At 36.0% G+C, this 21,910-nt stretch overlaps 1 protein-coding gene across 1 annotated transcript in view; it reads right to left on the minus strand.

The window, feature by feature from the left end:
* IQCM (IQ motif containing M) overlaps positions 1-21,910 on the minus strand; it is a 329,322-nt gene that overhangs the window by 164,371 nt on the left and 143,041 nt on the right. The window contains 2 exon segments of the mRNA XM_040625471.1: positions 1,595-1,739; positions 16,582-16,780. Coding sequence (XP_040481405.1) covers positions 1,595-1,739; positions 16,582-16,780 — 344 coding nt within the window.

Below are 21,910 nucleotides of genomic sequence, written 5' to 3' on the forward strand. Positions count from 1 at the left end.
CTACAATAAATATATGGATGCATATATTTTTTTTTGAATTAGTGTTTTTGTATTTTTGGAGTAAATACCCAGTAGTGTGATTACTGGATTGTAGGGTAGTTCTATTTTTAATTTTTTGAGGAACCTCCATGCTGTTTTCCACAGCAGCTGCAGCAGTTTGCATTCCCACCAACAGTGCACGAACGTTCCTTTTTCTCCACATCCTTGCCAACACTTGTTTCCTCCCATATCCATTTCTACTCATGAGTCTCTGCTCTGGGAAGCTGCAACTCCCTGTATTTGTGTGTCTATCTCTTTAATCCTGGGGGCACTGTTTCACCCTGTGTCTTCTCTTCTCTTATAGACGCATGAAAAAAGTAAATTTTTTAGTCTGTTCAGCTTTTTTACTTGTTGGTAAGATGGGGGGAGGGGGAGATTTCCAAGATCCTTACATGCGGAACCAGAAACAAGAAGTCCTCATTTATTATTTTTTAATCAAGACACTGGCTATAATGTCCATCCTAATCCTAAGCAATGTAAATTCATTAAATATAATAGGAACCAGGCTCTCTGAAAGCTAAGATATAAATTAAAGACATTGTTCTGTGGACAGAATTTCAACACTAACAAGCAATACATAATAGATATCTAATTAGTCTGCTTGGTGTTCATCAGCTATTCTTATGTTAGCAATACGTAGTTTTCCTTTGGGGAGCTGCTCCTTCCCCAATGGATAGAACTTCTGTGCAACTCTCAAGCAAAGTTCTCTTCCCTCCCATGGCAGAGTCTTGGATTCACGATTCAAATTAAACCAATCAGGTGCTCTCTACTTGAAATTTCAATTTAAAGCATAGAAACAAAAAAGTCTTAAGAGTGATAACAGCTTATCTATCTCCCAAAGGCAAAAAGAGATTTTTCCTTACTTTTTGCTCTCTAAATCTCTGAAGTAGCTCTGTTTTGGGGGTTTTTGTTTTGTTTTGTTTTAAGATTTTATTTATTAGAGAGAGAGAGCATGAGAGAGAAAGACAGCATGAGCAGGGGGGAGGGGAAAAGGGAGAGGGAGAAGCAGATTCCCCACTGAGCAGGAAGCTCAATGTGGGGCACAATCCCAGGACCCCGGGATCATGACCTGGGCAGAAGGCAGATGCTTAACCAACTGAGCCACCCAGGCACCCTGGAGTAGCTCTGTTTTGAGTTCTGTGTGAAATCTGATTCTTTAGCTACCTTTCCTACATTTTTCTTTTAAATTTCCTTTTTGCTTTGGTTAACTAGTATGAGTTTTCTGTTGCTTATAAATACAGGATTCTAATAAATTAAACCGAATATACCATACATCACTTTAAAATGCAAACAGCCACCGGATGTTGTATGGAAGTGCTGAATCACCACACCGTACACCTAAAACTAATATTACACTGTATGTTAACTAACTGGAATTTAAATAGAACTTCTTTAAAAACTTTAAAAAATAAATAAAATGCAAATAGCTTTCAGCAATATAAAACAGATTTACCTTTGGTGTCTATGAGTAATTACATGTAAATTATATATAAAATTCCAATAGTTAAATCAATTCCAAATTTAAAATCAAACCAGAAATGACTGTATCACTTACACTTTTTTCTGTCCATCCATTCCTCTAGCTCTGTGAAGTTTATAATTTGTCTTGTCCTCCAAAGACCAAGTCGATACTTAACACGATGGATCTGTCTGTGATACATGTTTATAACTGCCCTCAAATTTGGTCCATGAGACAAGGCCTATAAAACAGCAATATAGACAGTAAAGCCCCATATTTACATATTTCTTCTATATATATTTAATCTGATTTTGCCTTTTTCATTTCATCTATTTCACCCAGTTTCTTAAATTATGGATGGGTTGGCCAAAGACATGCACTGTAGAATAACATCATCTCCTCGAAGACCAGAGAGCCTCATTATGAGAAGCTCTGTCATCAGATACCCATAATTCCCACAGCATAGAGTTTTCAATGATGGATACTTTCATGGAAGCTTCCGAGGTTGGCATCCAGATTTCTATAACATGTAACCCACTTGGCCAGGGGAAAAAAAAAAAAAAGGTTTTATTAAGACATTATTCTGTAATGGTGATTCTTGCCTAAGCTATTCACTAGGGGTGCTCAAATCCTTGTTTATATTCTTTCTTTTGAAAATTGTATATTACTGTCTTTTACTTTTTTTTTTACTGTACTTTTCAGGTTTTCATGTTGATTTCTAAAACTCTGTTAAATAAATTAATCCTTTTCAGCATATGTACAAATTTTGTTTTATCAGTTTGCCTTTAAACAGGGATGGATATATATATATATATATATATATATATATATACACACACACACATTTTCCACATTCTATTACAATAGGCTTTAAAAATTACAGTGTAAAAATTAATCTATTTCAGGTTTTTTTCTTTTCTAAATAAAGAGTTCCATTTTATTTATCAATTCAATTATTTTTACATTTTACATTTACTAGCTCATTAATTTCTCTACTTATCTTTATTAATTCCATTTTAAAGGATTATTTTCCTGTTCTTGACTTTTTGAATTAAAGGCTTAATTCATCTATTTTCATTATTTTTTAAAGAATGTATTTAAGTCCATGAATTTTTCTGAGTCTTCTTTCTTTTGACGTGTTTTGTGTACTATTTTACAAGTGAAAAACCTGAAGCAAAAAATCTTTAAATAGCTTTCCCAGGTATTGGATGGTTGCTTGTTGTAGCTAGTAAGTTAGCAAGTTGCAAAATCGGTTTTGAAACCAAAACAAGGACACTCCAGGGCCCACACTTTTAATTATACATTATACTCCTCTTAATTTATTTGAATTTAGTGTTTTTCATGCATTCTGTGAATTTTTGTTTTGATTTCTTTCCTAGTACATCTCCTTCAACATTTACTAACATTTCCCAATGTATTTTCAATCTGCTTTCTATTCAATAGGTTCTTGTTGCTTTTAGAAAAAATAATGAATTGGTCACACTGGTAACATTGGTAGAGCATTCCTAACATATGAATTTCAGTGGGAAGCAGAACAAACTTCCCACAGTTTGAAGCCACATATCAGATACTAATGACCAAGTTTCCTCTGTAGAAGCTTTGTTCGTTATCTACATCAGCACCAGATTTTTTAATTGAAACTAGTAATGCTAAGTAAGCAAAACAGTGGTAAATCTATTTGTGTGGTATAGTAACTGTGGTAGCAATATCTGTTTTTCAAGGGCAGCACTCGTGGAGGCAGGGATACCCAGGATTCAGTATCTGCACTAGACTCTTTCTATGCAGGATGTGGTTGGAGTCCTGAGAGCTATCTAGCCTTCATCATACCTTCACGTTTCTGAACTTAGTTCTCCAGACCTCTGCCCAATATTCTAATCAATATCTTTCTGCTTAAATCTGTTAGTAGGTTTCTTTTGCTTATAATTAAGAATCAAGCAATGTTTTCATTGTGCCCTTAGAACATGAGCCAAAAGGGCCCTGGTTGGAGTGTGTTTCCTATATGGATGATTGACATTTGCTAAGAGAACCAGCCATCAACCCAATTGGAGAGTCTTTCCCTCCAAATTTAATAAAATCTCTTTTGGGGACAGAACCTGTCTTTTGGGGGACTCCTCATATTTGAGGCATTCAGAAGGCTATCAAGGTTTTCATGTTTAAAGAAGTTGAGTGGGAGAAAACTATAAGGGTCCATCTGCATGGTTCTTCCAATAGTGTGCCTCTCTGGCAGTCCTCTGCATGGAAATATGCCTCCACTATGGTGCTATGTACATCTCAGTATTTAAATCTTTCGCCACATTTCTAAACATTTCTCAAGATAGAATTTATTAGAAAAGCAATATTGGAATATAAAAGACTCAGTGCAAATTAGTAATTATAATTTTCCAATCCATGTTGACTTACACGGTAAATGTATCATACTTATCACACATCAATGTTTAAAAATTTTTCTAGTATGCATTTTCAGACTGCCTTTTGTTTGATATGGTCATGTCTTGTTTTAAAAAAGTAATGAATGGATTGCTTGTTTGGAGAATTCCACTACCTTATGACACTTAGTGGGGCTTAATTTCTTTAATTACTAGCCAGAGTGCTCTCTTTTCATATTTATTTGCCATTCTCCTACAGTAAAGTACTAGTTCATGTCTTTTACATATGTCTTCTATTATTATTATAGTGTGTTTCTTATCAGTTTATAAGAGATCTTTACACGTTGAGTTTGTTTTAACACTGGGGCAATATCAAATGCTGTTCCACAGTTTGACTTTCTAACTTTTAAAAAATGATATTTAGACATATAAGCAGATAACTTGCCCACACACATTAACTGAAGTCTAACCTTGTCTAAACACTTACATATGACATTATCCAAAAGGGTCTTTATACAACTTATTAAAACAAAGCAGGAAAAGGTTTTTAAACCTAGTTTAGGCTTTTACACCTAAACTAAAACCCAATGAAATAAGGAGTGAATATTCTGAATTGTTATCTTACACACACATACATGAACACACAAGTATACAAGCCACAAATAATGTTAAGTGTGATTTTTGATTTCATTTCCCCACCCACTAAAGACTTAGTGAAGCCCTTAGCCACACACATGTAGCTAAACAAATGTCTCTCTCCTGGGTTGGGTTCTTCTCTCTTCAGGTTCTTCTTTCGGTGTCACCTGCCACTCACATGGATCTTGATCAGGATGATTATTAATATACCTGAAGCTCATGCTTAATGGTATCACTGAACCGTCTTCCTCCCATGCGCCTCTGCAAAGTTTAAGCAGCAGCTTCTGATTGCCACACAACTGCTGCTCCTGTGTATCAATACAGCTGTGGCTCTCTGCATCAGCTCCCTGATGTGAGCAACCCCAATTGGCTCTGTGGTGTCAGAAGGGTGTTTTAACCTAATTTTGGCTTTTGGCAGGACACTCCAAAGTCTATGCTGAGCCTGACCTGAGAAAAGACTCTACCATTTTGCAACAATCATTGAATTCGTTGTTACCAGAACGGTCCAATGTTTTATTTTTTTAAAAAAGATTTTATTTATTTTTGTGAGAGAGAGAGAGAGAAAGAGAGAGCAAGCATGAGCAGGGGGGAGCGGCAGACGGAGAAGCAGACTCCCCACTGAGCAGGGAACCCAATGTGGAACTCCAGCCCAGGACCCTGGAATCCTGACTTGAGCCAAAGGCAGACACTTAACCAACTGAGCCACCCAGGTGCCCTGATCTAATGTTTTAAAGTGTCTGGAACCAGGCAGACTTAGGTTTGATGCTCAAAATTCAACTATGCCACTGGGTGGATGTGTAACTTTAGACAAGTTTTGTTAACTCTCCTACTTTTCATAGCTAGTAAAGATAATTATACAACTTAGAGGAATGGTACCACTTCAATTCTTGATCACCAACCTCACCTAGGTTCTCAAAGTGGCCTGAAAATTCACCTGTGTTTTTCTAGGCATCTCTCTTTTTGTAATTTTCTGTAGAAACTCAATCTCCTCAAACATTCAAACTCACCTTCTAAATGCTCACTCTCAGCAAATGACCTTGTCCCCTACTTCACCAAGGGGAAAGCATTAGATTATTGTTATCTCAACTTCCTATCACTAAATCTAACCACTCAGCAACATCCTTTGGTCCTACAGCAGAGAAACATGTCTCTTACCTAAGGCTAATCCTGCCAGGTGTCTTATAAACAACCCCCCCCCAATATTCTTAGCCTTCTATTATGACTATCCTCATGTCTCTTATATCATCAACATTCCCCTCTTGTTGGCTTTTGCAATAAGCATTTAAATGTACTTAATTATTTTCCATTGTAAACTATCTTTCCCTAAACCTCATAGTGTCTCATATTTACCTAAGCTAGATGTTTCCACTTCCTTGCTTTCTGCACATCACTCCACTAAAACTTGCCAAGGTCATCCATGAACTAACTGTTGTAAAGACAGAAAATTCTGTCTAGACTTTCATTCCTAGCAGCATTGGAGACTAGTGACTCCACCTTCTTTCTCAAACTCACCTTCTAAATGCTCACTCTCAGCAAATGACCTCTGAATTTCCTTGATCTAGCATAATCTGGTTTTTTTCTTATCTCTCTGGCTATTGCTTTACTGTTACTGGATTCTTCATCTTTTGTCTTCCCCTTGAACACTGATCTTTCCCTTTACATGCTTTTCTCCTTACTCTATATACTCTCCCTGGACAATACATTGACTCCCATGACTCCAGTTAGTATCACTAATAATGATCTCAAATCTACAAATGGGGGCAGAGTATAGGAAGTCATCCTTGGTCAGGGAGCTGAATCAAAATATTTAGAAAAAAATGTTCAAATTTCATATCCTCTGATACAAATATGCTATTATAATCCTCTATCATGTTGAAAATTATTTAATTTATATACTTAATTTGTATAATTTAATTAATTAATTAAGAACCTTATATATAGCAGGAATGTTCTAGACTTTGTGAACAGATTAATGAACAGAAAAGGCAAAATTCTTGTTTCAAGGAGTTACATTGTAATGGAAGGAACGGTAATCCAATAAACAAATATCTATGTGTTGGGTGGCAGTAAGTGGTTTGAAGACTTTTAAATAGAACAGGGAGTGAACAGACTGGATGTTCTTTTTTAATAAGGTAGTATGGAGCAGGCTTTTTGATAATTAACAATGTACACAGACCTGAATGAAGGGGGACATCCAGTCACCTGAGTAAAGAGTTTTCTCAGAGATAACATGAGAATCACTGCTAAATGGGGCTACTCTTGTGAGTGGAAGGTTTTATTGTCTTCCTCAAGCGTGTTAAGGTGGAAAAGAATTTAAGAACTACTGATGAAGTCTAAATGTTTCCTTATGGCCCAATCTTCCTTCTGAGTTTTGGACCCATACATTCAACTGCCTCCCAGACATCTCCATGATTTCCCAAGGGTAGTTCAAAATCAGTGTTGAAAACTGGACTCTATCTCTTTTTCTTTCCTCCCTGATCCTACCTGTCCTTCCTCTTAAATTCTGTATTTCACAACCATCCACCAGGTTGCCCAAGACAGAAAGCCCAAAAACTAAGGAACTGTTCTTGACTCCCCCCTCTACCTTATCTTCACATCCATTCAAACCCAATGTCCTGCCTCTGCCCCATCTCTCCAGCCAGAGCTCAAGCCACCATTATCACACACCAAATTATTGAAAAAGCATACTAGTTGTCCTCCCTCTAATTCTGTCACCCTCTTCCCCCAATTCACTGCCCAGAGTCAGTAATTTTTCTAAAAGGTAAATCTATTAATGTCACTGATCTGCTTTAAAGTCATCCATTCCCATATACTAAGTAAAAGCATAAACTCCTTAGCATGTTTTTTGTTGTTGTTGTTGTTTGTTTTGTTGTTTTTTTCAGAATAGTTAATACACTATTGGGGGGGGGGGACTTGGCAATGCCTTTTTATTTCTTTTTATTTTATAATTTTTATTTTGTTATATTAGTCACCATACAGTACATCCCCAGTTTTTGATGCCATGTTCCATGATTCATTATTTGCGTATAACACCCAGCGCACCATGCAATATGTGCCCTCCTTAATACCCATCACCGGCCTATCCCAGTCTCCCACCCCCCTCCCCTCTGAAGCCCTCAGTTTGTTTCCCAGAGTCCACAGTCTCTCATGGTTCATTCCCCCTTCTGTTTACCCACCCTTCATTCTTCCCTTCCTTCTCCTACTGATCTTCCTATTTCTTATGTTCCATAAATGAGTGAATCCACATAATAATTGTCCTTAGCATGGTTTTTAAGAACATGCTTAATCTGACTGCTATCTCAGCTTCCCCTACTGCTACTATTCTCCCAACCAACTCTCAGTCCCTCAATGTCCTAGCTCACTTACAGTCATTGATATTGTTTTTCACTGTGCCTACAACTCTCTCAGCCTATTGGTCTACCTGACAAAATAAAACTACCCCTCACTTTCTGGATCTTAATGTATTGACACTATCCAAGCCCCACACCAGACACAGCCTTTTGGATTAAATGGTCTTTCTAAGTTCTCCAATACCACCTAAGACTTCTTTTAGTTATCTGCATGTCTCCCTAGACTATATATATGCTCTACGAGATCACACACCAGGCAAGAAACTGGATCCATTACATAGTAACTGTTATCAAAAAAATTTTTAAGCAGTCTTCAATAAATGAACATAGTTCTCCTGGCACCTGGGAACTAACACATTTATGTAATACAACTTTTCTGTTCAATGTCACCTGTGCCATCGGGGCCACGGATGGGCTTCAGGATTTTCTTATTGTTTCCGTTTTGTGTTTTTGAGATGAGGGGAAATACGTACTTATCAAATTTTCAAAGGATTCTGTGACCTCCAAAAGGTTAAAGACCACTGGCCTATGCCTGGGATTATTGCTATGGTAACCTTTAAACTCCGATTTTCCAGAAACATTCCAAGTTTATTTATTCAACAAATATTTATTCAAAGAGGATTTTGAACGCTTTCTTATTGCAACCATGAGCTATTCAAATGCCCTAGAATTTCAGTATTTGGGGCAAACAGCAAATGAATATATCAATTTAAGACTGAAATTTAAAAATTTAAATTATAAATATTCAGAGAAAAATACTGAAATTAAGTAAGATCTTAGAGGCATCACAGTGAGAAAAAATACTGTTTCTGTACCTTAACTGGGGCTTTTTTAGACCACTATTACTTATTTCAAAACACATGCAGACAAATAACACCGAGTTTTTAAAAGGAAAAGGATACCTCAAATGGTGGAAATAAATAATGCTGATAGTTAAATGCAGCGATCTCTGTGGTACTGTTGTGACTGATATGATAGTTCAGTGTTGCTTCATTATTTCTAAATAAACCCAAACTGGAGTATTTCACAGGAAATGATGGAAATTGTACGGTCTCTTGAGGTAATTCAAAGTGACATTCTAGTAGACACTGCCCACAAATACAAGCTCTGAAGCGGCAGCCAAACAATATGACTATGGAAGTTTTCCAGCAGAGGGATTGCCATGATGCTGACAATTATCCAGTGATTTGCTGTGCAGCCTCTAGAGCAGAAAGTCTATCAAGAATTCCCCCAACAACATAGGTACAGTCCTGGAACCTGACAATGTATGCATTACAGGCCTGCTGCACTAGCTGTTCAACAGCAGGCAAGACAACATTAACCATACAAACAGAGCAGCCATCCAACATACAAAGCACCATACCAGTGATAGAATAAAAAAGAAAAGCAATGATCATAACAAATTTTATAACCAAATCAAAGTCAACAATCTAGTTTATATTGACTCCAAGTCTTTAAAAGTGCTTCCCATTCTTTTCATTTCAAATTCTACCTCTACATAGAAATTCAACATTTTCCTTGTCAGTATCTCCCTTTCACCATGACCTTGGGCCCATTCTTGCTCTCTAAGTTTACTAGACTCATTTTTCTCCCAGAGGTGATGAATAACTCTACAATTTTCTTCAATAGCAGGAAATGCTATAATTAAATTAAATAATATAAACACATAATCATATATATGTGTATACATATGATACATATTTTCTATATTATATATTTACACATATACATCCACATTATTTCTCTCTGTATACAAATGTGAATCATTAGAGTACCCTGATAAATTTCTATAACTACATTTTGTTGAATTAATTCATCTATTCAATAGATATTTGTTGAATACTTACCATGTACCAAGCACTATTCTAGCCATTTGAACACAGTAGAAAACAAAACAGAAACCATGTAAACAAATACAAACAACTAAATAAACAAGACAAAAGCAGATAATAAGTGCAAATAGTTAAAATAGGATTGTATATTATGTGTCAAAAAGCAATGTGGTGTTATAATTTGTTATATATATTTGAAGATAATGAGTATGTACTCCCAAATAAGTCACTTACTCGTATTGCCTGTGACATACATGTAAATAAAAGATCACAATATAGATAACATGAGCACAATAATAACCAAAAGAATACAGAGATCATTTCTGCTTGATGGACCAGGGACAATGTCTTAGCACATGTATTTAAGAAAGATCTTGAAAGATGAGTTGGGAGTTTATCCAAAGATAAGGGAGGAAGAGTATTCCAGCTTAAGAGAACAGCATTAAAACATAAGATATAACAGGAAACAAACAGGGAATTAAAGAATTTGGGCTTTGCTAGAGCACAGGGCATTAGTGAGGAAGTAACATGGGATGAAGATGGACAGTGGGCAAGTGCCAGACCAGGGAGGTCATGTGTACTATGTTAGAAAATTCATACTTTCTCCTATAAGCAATATGGGGCCATTAAAAGATTATAAGAAATGGAATAAGGCAATCAGAGTGAAATTTCCTTAACTGCATGTGACAGATTGGGGGTAAGCAGCAAGGAGAATAATTAGGAGACAACTGTAGTTCTCCATGTGAGGGATGATAAATAGAAGCTCTGGCAAGAAACAAGGAGAGGAAGAGCAACGCAAGAAATGTTATGGTGATAATCAATTGAATACGGAAGTGAGGAGGTTGAAAGAGTCTAAGAAAATTCCAGGTATAACCTGGACATGGGTGGTGGAATAGTTCATCAATATAGGTAGTACAGGAAGGTGGTTCAAGATAGCGGCATGGGAAGGTCCTGAACTCACCTCTTTCTATAAACACACCAAACCACAGCTACATATGGACAATTCCCTCTGAAAAAGAAAACTAGCAGAACTGCTCTTCTACAACAAAGGATAAAAGGACCATATCGAGATGGGAAGGAAAACCAACAGGGCTTACATTCAAGGGACACAAAGGGCTGTAGGGAACTGAGATTCTCCGTCTAAAAGGCTCACCTACAGTCTCACTCATCCCAGGACCCAGGACAAAATTAAGTTTGAAAAGCACCTAGACTATATGTGAAAGGAATTCATTTGCTAATTTTAAGGCAAGGGGTAGGGGACAGCTGGGACTTTCTTCAGAGATGGACACAGTGGCAGATGCCATTTTTGTACTCTCCCCCAACCCAGCTAGCACAGGCAGGTATGTGCAGATTTAGTGCCATTCTGCTGCCTTGCTAAGGCTGGTGGGGGTGAACACTGGTGGCACTGGCTGGGGCCCATGAGTGTGAGTAGTCACAACATTCTGCCAGTTCCTTGCTAAAGCCTGTGAGCACGGGTGGTTGCATACTGCTCCACTCCCTGGCTGGGGCCAGCAAGTGCAAGTGACCATGACATTCTCCCACAGGAGAATGCAACCGAAGCATTTTCCCACAGCCCTGCTGAAGCTAATGAGTGTGCCCTGCCCCCTACACTTTTCACCTACCTTGCTAAAGTCAGCGAGTGTGCACAATCCACACAGGGGATGCCCCTTGGTTGCCTGGCCCTAGAGGCCAAGAAGGTTTGCGTGCCTGGGCAGCACAGGGCTGTAATTGAAAAGACAGCTCTTGGCAGATTACCACCCCCAGACTACCATAATCAGCAGACTGAAACACACCCCCAGCCTTCCTGTAACTAAGGTACACTTACTTGTCCCAGAGCTTCAGCCTAAAGGATAGGCTTCAGGATCGCAACACATCTAGAGGCTACAGAAGCACTCTCAGGGAAAATGAGCAAGGAGACATCAGCCTTGCACACTTACTTGGCCTCACTACTGCTCAACAATATTTCCCAAAAAGGAGATTATATATTCCCCTGGAGCCCCAATTTTTGCAACTATCACTCAGGGGAATCCTCTAGATTTTCTGAACTGGAGGTCAGTAGGATTTACAGTTGTAGCCCCACAGGACTGTATATAATTGCATACTTTAAAAGCTGCTGCCTGAGGGTCAGGCTTCCAATCAGCCTGAAACTTGGTGCTAAAGGAGATCCCTCACCTTGGGACACTGACAGGACTTGGCACACCCTCAGTAATGGGGACCCATCGGAAATTAATCATGCTGCTTACACAATCACAAAGGTTCAAAAAACAACTAAGAGCTAAGGCAAGGTTCAATGAGAAGTTTTATCACCTACACAAAGCTACACCTTAAAGACTGGGAAAGGTAACTATTTCACCTAATATACAGAAACAAACAGAGAGTCAAGTAAAATGAGGAAATAGATGAATATGTTCCAAATGAAAGCACAAAATAAAACCTCAGAAAAGACCTAAATGAAACAGAGATAAGGTATGGTCCCTTTATACTGATTTTATTGAGAGTTTTTATCATAAATGAATATTGAATTTCATCAAATGCTTCTTCTACATCTACTGAAATGATCATATGCTTTTTATCCTTCATTTTATTAATGTGGTGCATCATGCTGATTGATTTATGGATGTTGAAACATTCTTGCATCCCCGGAATAAATTTCACTTGATCATGGCATATGATCATCTTAACGTATTATTGATTTCAGTTTGTTAATATTTAGTTGAGGATTTTGGGATCTATGTTCATCAGGGACACTGGCCTATGACTTTTTCTTTCTTTCTTTTTCTTGTGATGTCCTTCTCTGGCTTTGGTATCAGGGTAGTACTGGCTTCATAAATGAGTTTGGAAGTGTTCATTCTCTCAATTTTTTGGAAGAGTTTGAAAATATAGGTATTAAATCTTTGAGTGTTTGGCCATCTGGTCTTGGACTTTTAGTTTTTGGGAGGTTTTTTATTACTGAGTCAATCTCCTTACTAATAATTGGTCTATTCATATTTTCTATTCTTTCCTGATTCAATCTTAAAAGATTGTGTATTTGTAGGAATTTACCATTTCTTCTATTTCGTCCAGTTTGTTGGTGTATAATTGTTCACAGAAGTCTCTTACTCTTGGTATTTTTATGGTATCAGTTGTAAGTTCTCTCATTTCTGATTTTATTTATTTGAGTCCCTTCTTTTTTATGCTAAGTCCAAGTAAACATTTGTCGATTTTTTGTTTATCTTCTTAAAGAACAAGCTCTTAGTTTCATTGACTTTTTATATTGTCTTTTTAGTATCTATTTCACTTATTTATACTCTGATCTTTATTATTTCCTTCCTTCTACTAACTTTGGGCTTCATTTCTTCTTTTAGTCCCTTTAAGTGAAAAATTAAATAATTTGAGATTTTTCTCTTTTTTTTTTGAGGTAGGCCTGTACTACTATGAATTACCCCTTAGAATTGCTTTCGCGGCATCCCATAGATTTTGATATGTCACATTTCCATTTCCATTAGTCTCTTGGTATTTTTAAAATTTCTCCTTTGATTCTTTTGTTGAACCGATGGTTGTTTAGTAGCCTGTTGTTTAATCTCTACATATATGTGATTTTTCTATTTTTTCTTCTTATAATCGATTTCTAGTGTCATATCATTCAATGGTCATGCTTGATATGATTTCCATCTTCTTAAATTTAATGTGACTTGTTTTGTGGTCCAACATGTGCTCTATCCTGTAGAATGTTGCATGTGCACTTAAGAAGAATGTATGTTTTGCTTCTTTTTGGATGGAATGTTCTGCATACAGCTATTAAAACCATCTAATCTGTCATTTAAGGATGATGTTTCACTATTAATTTCCATATGCATAATTTAACCATTAACATTAAGTGTGGTGTCAAAGTCCCCTACTATTATTGTAGATTTAATACTTATACTTCTCAAACTCTTCCAAAAAATTGAAAGAAAGAACACTTCCAAACTAATTTTATGAAGGCCAGTACTACCCTGATACCAAAGCCAGGGAAGGACATCACAAGAAAAGGAAGGAAGGAAGGAAGGAAGGAAGGAAGGAAGGAAGGAAAGAAAGAAAAGAAAAGAAAAGAAAAGAAAAGAAAAGAAAAGAAAAGAAAAGAAAAGAAAAGAAAAGAAAAGAAAAGGCAAGACAAGTCACAGGTCGGTGTCCCTGATGAACATAGATACCAAAATCCTCAACTAAATACTAGCAAACTGAATTCAAGAATACATTAAGATGATCATATGCCATGATCAAGTGAAATTTATTCCAGAGATGCAAGAATGTTTCAACATCCATAAATCAATCAGCATGATGTACCGCAATAAAATGAAGGATAAAAACATATGATCATTTCAGCAGATGCAGAAGAAGCATTTGATGAAATTCAACATTCATTTATGATAAAAACTCTCAATAAAATGGGTATTGAGGCACCACACCTCAACTAATAAAAATGTCATATGTAACAAACTTAGAGCTAACATCATACTCAATAATGAAAAGCCAAAAGTTTTTCCTCTAAGATCAGGAACAAAACAAAGATGTCCACTCCCACCACTTTTACTCAACATTATATCAGAAGTCCTAGACACAGCAATTAGGAAAAAAAGAAAAGGATATAAAAGGATTCCAAACTGGAAAAGAAGTAAAATCACTATTTGCAGATGACATGATACTATATATAAAAAACCATGGACTCCACCAAAATACTATTAGGTTTAATAAATGAATTCAGTAAAGTTGTAGGCTACAAAATCAATATATAGATATATACTATGTTTCTTTATAGTAATAACAAGCTATCAGAAAGAGAAATTAAGAAAACAATCTTATTTACTAGTGCATCCAAAAGAATAAAATACCTAGAAATAAATTTAACCAAGAACTGTACTTTGAAAATTATAAGACATTGATGAAAGAAATTGAAGATGACAGGAATAATTGTAAAAACATACTATGTACATGGATTGGAAGAATTAATATTGTTAAGATGTCCATACTACTGAAAGTAATCTATAAATTCATTGACATCCCTGTCAAAATACCAGTTGCATTTTTCACAGAACTAGAAAAATCCTAAAATTCGTATGGAACCAAAACAACTCCATATAACCAAAATAATCTTGTAAAAGAAAAACAAAGCTGGAGGTATCATGGTCCAGGATTTCAAACTATGCTACAAAGCTATAGTGATCAAAACAGACACATAGATCAATGGAAGAGAATAAACAGCCCGGAAATAAACCTGCATTTATAAAGTCAAGTATTCTGTGATAACAGAGGTAAGAATATACAGTGATGAAAAGACAGTTTCTTCAGTAAATGATGTTATTAAAACTGGACAGCTACATGCAAAAGAATGAAACTGGTTCACTTTCTTACACCAAAACCAAAAATAAACTCGAAGTGTATTAATGGCTTAAATGAGACCTGAAAACATAAAGCTCCTAGGAGAAAACACAGGTAGTAAGCTCTGGAACATTGGTCTTAGCAGTCCTTTTTTAGATCTTTCACCTCAGGCAAGGACAAAAAGAGCAAAAATAAACAAACAGGACCACCTCCAACTAAAAAGCTGTTGCACAGCAAAAGGAAACCATCAACAAAATGAAAAAAAAAAAAACCTAATGAATGGCAGAAATTATTTGCAAATGACATATCAGGTAAGGAGTTAACATTCAAAATATATAAAGAACTCATACAACTCAGTATCAAAAAAAATCCAATTAAAATATGGGCAGAGTACACTTGAATAGATGTTTTCCCAAAGAAGACATACAGATGGTCAATAGAGCCATGAAAAGATGCTCAATATTACTAACCATCAGGGAAATGCAAATCAAAACCACAATAAGATATCACCTCACACCCGTCAGAATGGCTACTATCAAAAAGATAAGGAATAACAAGTATTGGTGAGGACAAAGGGGAACCCTTGTGCATTACTGGTAGGAATGTAAATTGGTACAGCTGCTATGGATAATTCTGTGGATATTCCTCAAAAAATTAAAAACAGAACTACCATACAATTCATTAATTCCCTTCTTGGTATTTTTTTGAAGAAAATTAAAACAGCAATTCAAAGATATATGCACCTTTATGTTTAGTGAAGCTTTACAATAGCCAAGATATGGAAGCCACCTAAATATCCATCAATAGATAAGTGGATAAAGATGTGATAGATAGATAGATAGATAGATAGATAGATAGATAGACAGACAGCTACAATGGAATATTATTCATCCATAAAAAGGAACGAGATCTTGCCATTTTCAACATGGATGGATCTAGAGAGTATTATGCTTACGAAATAAGTCAGGCAGAGAAAGACAAATATTGTATGACTTCACTTACATGTGGAATCTAAAAACAAACGAACCAACAAAACAAAGCATAAACATACTCATATATACGGAAGAATAAATTAATGGTTGCCAGACAAAATAGATCCTAGATATTTATTTTAAAAGTCTAGACTGGTGCTTATGCAAGTCGCTCAGGGGTGTCTGAGTGTGTGTGTGTGTGTCTATAATTCTTTTTGAGTTGAATGTTTATGCTGTACCAGAGTATCCAGGACTGTGGGAAGTGGAAGAAAGTTGCTTTATACAGGCAATAAACAGCAAAAAGTTGAAACGAGATTAGTACAAGGACAGGTGGTCCCGGCCTTAGAATAATTGTGGTCCCAGAACTATTGGGTTAAGGATAAACCAGGCCTTTTGTTCAGATTCTCCAGTATGACCAAATCTGAAACTGTCAGCAGAGTAGATAATTCAAAACATTTTCTCAATGAAAAGAATGTAGTCAGAACTTTATTTAGAAAAACCATAGACACATTGACCAGGTGACCATACAAAACTCGATTAATTTAAAATCTACATAAGAAAATTTATACACATCATATTTATCAAATGCTTTACCTTGATCATTATTCTCTGCAATCTTTTGCGTTCAAGCCATCCTCTGACATAGGCCTGCATGATGATGACCATTCTAACTACTTTTTTGGTATTTACAAATTTGGTCCTTTCCCGGAACACTTGGAAGATTTCTATGTGTGGTCCAATTCGTTTAACTTTATTGTCAAGTTTACCACTTTTACTTAGGATAGACTTTACCCTAAAAATAAAATATAAAACTTTCTTACTATAGTTAACAAGAAAAATAATCACTTTTGAAAAGTCTTAAATTCATTTCAATCATAAATGTATTAAAATAGGAAATGCAATATAATTTGTACATAGATTTCATATACATCACCTGAACATGTCAATAGGATTCTCCAAAGAAGTTTGAATGTGCCAGAATCAATATAACGTATATAAAATGAACCTCATGAAGAAAGGGAATCCAAAGAAAGAAATTTGTCAAAGCTTATCCATAACTATGCAAAAGAGTAATATATAATATTTAAGGAACAAAATATTTTCATATGACAGAGCAAGTTAGTCGAAATAGCTTTCCTATCCTAGAAGCTATTTTAAAATAGACTACATCAAAATTATTTGGCACTGATATCCTGCTTACCAATCATCTGAAAAGTGATTTTACTTTCCAAAGGCTCTCAATCCAAAGACATGGTAGTGTGGTGTTAAGGTCGTGGACTACAGGATCACAGGAGCAAGCGACCACAATGGAAACCACGACAAGCCCTGACATGTGGATGGCCCTTGCAGTGATGATGAATGTGAGAATACTACAGACTTCCTACTATACACAGACAGACTAATCTTGGTAATCTTGTGTCTGCTTTTTCCATTTATATATGTTATATTTTTTATATGGTAGTCAGTTTTTTCTAAGTCATCCAAAGTTCAAAGTCTAGTTTCCTTGCAACTTTTAGCATATAAAAATCCTTTTTTTCTTCTTAATTCCTTTTGTTTCTGTGGGTTTCACAGCTGAAATTCCAATGAGATGCCTAAACCGATTCACATACCCAGAACTGAGTCTTGCCCTAAAAAGTGACTGTATATAGATTTCTGGATCCTAGGCCCAACTTTCTTAATTCTCAGAGTCAATATCATGACTCTGTTCCTGTATTTTTTCCCTCTGAGTTTATTTTGACGTCTGCAGTAGGCTGGTTCTTGAGGAGTCATGTTCTACTTTGTACAATGGACATTATTTTTCTTTCCTTGGTGACTGAAATGTTGGTAGTCTGATTTTGATTATTTCACCCAGCCATCTAGTCTCGGTTTGGTGGTAGATGGTGGATGACAGGGAATCCCAGCTCAGTCTTTTCCATTTGTCTTTACTGTGAGCCTTGAAGCTTATGATATGCCTTGTATTACATGCTGTTTGAACACCAGTATAGCTAAAAATATCTGAGACAATTTTGTTCCCACTAGAATGAAGATCAGCTCCATTTCAAGAGACTTTCATAACAAGTATTCCTTTTTTTTTTTTTAAGATTTTATTTATTTATTCGACAGAGATAGAGACAGCCAGCGAGAAAGGGAACACAAGCAAGGGGAGTGGGAGAGGAAGAAGCAGGCTCATAGCGGAGAAGCCTGATGTGGGGCTCGATCCCATAACGCCGGGATCACGCCCTGAGCCGAAGGCAGACGCTTAACCGCTGTGCCACCCAGGCGCCCCTCATAACAAGTATTCCTTAGAGATCTTTTTGGACTTGCTGACATTCCTACTCCCAAGTAACCACAACTGAGGAGTGAAATTTGCTCGGGCACAGAAAACTGTGTTCCATATTTATTTTTAAACTATAGCTAAGGATGTAGAACTAAGGCTGTTCATTCTCTTTGTGCTTGTGTGTATAAATGAAAAAAAGTCCTTACTCTCCTTGCAAAGGAAAAGTTAGCTTTGTACAATGTTCTTGTAACTGCAGCTCTTTTGTATCTATGGCTGGTTCTTTCTCTCATTCTCTCTCTTGAGAAAAGTTTTTCAGATTGAGTCAAAACTTTATCATTTTGTGTTCTGGGAAATATCTAATTTAGACAAAACTACCAGAAAAGGCAAAGAAAATAAAGCAGATTTTTCAGTTTGTTTAAATTAAAATTGATTTTGAATAGCTTAGAAGAGTGCTCTGCCTTCTAAGAGGATTTTTGTTTGGTTAATATAACAATTTTTATGAATGGGCCTTGATGTAAGACATAAACTGGTAATGAAGATAATATGTTAATGACTACTGGCTGTCCAGTGTTTCTAGACCTATAGCGAAATCTAACGAATTCTGAGTTCCTGTCTTTTCTCCTTTCCCTCAGAAGAAATAACTGTTATTGAAATACCCAAGTGAGCCAAGTTTATACCCTAAGTTCCATGTTCTAACAAGAAGAGAGAAAAAAATCTTAAAGAGCTACGAATGATTGTAAAGTGATGTGTGATGCATATTGTTGAAGCACAAGAGCTCTGCTGGTCTCTTAAGTTGCCTTGAATGTCACAGAGTTCTTAGCCAAAGTGTGTGAAAAGTGGAAAGTATGTGTGTGTGTGTGTGAGAGAGAGAGAGAGAGAGAAAGAGAGAACTGAAATTAGTTATTTTGGTTAAAAACTATAGTTAATATGAGTGATTAGAACTATATTAAGTAAAAGAATTATGAAGAAATGCAAACACGTTTGTAAAATGATGGATGTGTATTGTCTGTTTATCAACTTAAAAAGAAAAAAAGTTTTATCTTAGGCCTTAGACATATGGACACTGATCAATAGTACATCTCTAAATAACTGGAATGCTAAAAATAACGGAAAGGGAAATTTGAGGTCGAAGAATAATTTATAGAAGGCTTGATGTAAAGTGAATTACATTTACAAATAATGGATTTGAGAAGAAGCTATAAAATATATGGAATTTTGGCCAAGTTAAGTCAATTTCGATAAGCTCAATCATAAAACAGAGAAATGCTTGTGAATCCTTGACTGCAAAATGTTATTTAAGTGGTATACAAAAAGAGTAAGATTAGAATTTGATTTACTTTCTGTTACACTGACAGACTGAGTTTTGAATCGAGTCTGCTCTTAAAGGAAAAATCATTTAGTGCCTTCAATATAGCTTTCCTGGACAACAAAAGTTACATATGTCACAAAAATATTCCCTTTATCATAATTATTTTTTTCTTTCTAATCTACTTCTTGTAAAATCTGCTATTCCTAATATTTAATGTTACTATGGCTGTTTTGCATTTTTTTGTACTCTAAAGGCACCTATGACTTTTGCTCATACTTTGGCTCCTCTAACAATTCTCTCCAATATTGTTTTCTCCAAGTTCAAATCCCAAACTTAAAAACAAAACTATTATGATATGTTTTGACCTATCTTTTAGGTCCCCCAGATGGCTGCAAGACCACACCAAAGATTTTCTTCTTCACTATATAAAAGGAGGGATGCTAAAAATGGTAAAGTATGTTTAACACAGTTATAGAAATGAACCAAAGATGATTCTTGCATATTGGCCCCTATGTTGTTTACTTCTTACATCAGGCTAGCACTTGAAAGCCTGCTGGCTCCAGACTCAAAATTTTTAGGCATCCAATTATTTTAAATATCTCCCCCAAAAAAGTATAGTTTCAGCCATTTAGAGCCTACCTGCTTTGCATATCACACAAAACTGCAACCAACATCTGCTAGTCATAGATAAGACAAACCTTATGGCTGTAAAAGACTCCAGCCCACTGCAGCTCTTCATAACTCTCTGATCCAGAGACTCGCCATCTTGCTGCTGAGTGACCTACCCAGATATGTGAGCCTTCTCTTTGACTTCCCTCTCCCGTGGGAGTTCCCTTACCCTCTTTCCTTTCTGGGTGGTGGCTCTATGTCATTACCTCTGGAAGGTTTTTTGCTATGAGGGACATCCCCTCTCATGTAAAGCTGCCCATATGATGTCCAAATATAGCTTGCTATGTGCTACTGCCACCTCATAGCCAAATCTTTTCCTTGATTAGCCCCAAGATCCTTGAACTCACTATCATCACCCATAGTTTTATTTAACTGAGTAGTATATTGAGAGCTGCCCTATTTTTCAAATTCCAAAATATGAAAAGAGGTAACTAATTAAAAAAAATTTCTGCCTCCTTAAGTTAAATATATAGCAACCAAAATACTATTAATATAAATATATTAGAAGCACCCTGTGCTAAGTTGCTTGCATTGATGGCCAATTAATGCCTCCTTATATCCCTATCTTCACAATGTCATTTTACAGCTCCATGAATCAAGAGGTAAAATCTCTTTACCCTCCTATGAATGTGGGTTGGCCTTGTGAATTGCTTTGGCCAAAAAAGAATCCAATGGAAGTGACGTTGTTCTAATTTTCAGCATGTGCCTGAGAGGCCTTGAACAGTTCCATTCTCTGAACCTTACATCCACAGAAGAACAAGCCAGCAAGCCTCTTAAGGATGAGAGATAACATGGAGAACAGACAAGTTGTACCCACTCAAGTGAACCTGGGTGGCATCAGCTGAGTCTGGACTAGACCATCAGAATTGCCTCATGAGAAATAACAGTTATTGTTTAACCCACTAAGTCTTGTGATGTTATTATAGCAACAGATAACAGACACACATATTTATGTTTTTATCCAAAAGCTAATACTGTAACTGTCAAATTGATTTTTATTTTTTCAAATTTTTTAAAGATTTTATTTATTTATTTATTTATTTATTTATTTATTTATTTAGTAGACATCATTTATCTAGATGTGATGGTTCCTAATTAGGAGCATGGACTCCCTTATTATGTGAAAATTATTGGCACTAAGTCCTAAATAATAACCAGCCTGGTCCCTCTGCCACTGCCTAAGAAATTCCCACCAGATAAAATAAACTTCTGGACAAACAAGGAATATTAGGAAAACTTAAGATATTAACAAGAGAAAAAGAAAGCTTATGCATTATATATAATGTAGGTAAAATCTAGAAGAGGAAAATGGGATGATTCCTGAATACCAACTTCAATATAAGAATGACAATAAAAAAATATTTCTGCCACATAAAATCACTTTAAAAGATGATGACACTAGGGAATCTATCAATCTTCTCAACAGAAATCACTAATGCCTTCGTATCATATAATTCTAGGTTTGCTAACCATACAGTATAGACATTTTTATGCTTTAATCAACATTTCTGATTCTATCTTTGTTACTGAAGCTGGCCCAGTAAAATACCAAGTTAACAATACTGACTAAAAAGTGCTGAACAAACTTATTTTGCCAAAACCTTAATTAGAAGTACAATCTGACCACAAAATAAGGCTGAGAAGCAAACTGGCAACTCATCTTCCCCTCAATCATGAGCAATTGTACG

The sequence above is a fragment of the Ursus maritimus genome, unplaced genomic scaffold (genome assembly GCF_017311325.1).
Source record: "Ursus maritimus isolate PB19 unplaced genomic scaffold, ASM1731132v1 scaffold_11, whole genome shotgun sequence".
Classification (NCBI taxonomy): domain Eukaryota; kingdom Metazoa; phylum Chordata; class Mammalia; order Carnivora; family Ursidae; genus Ursus; species Ursus maritimus.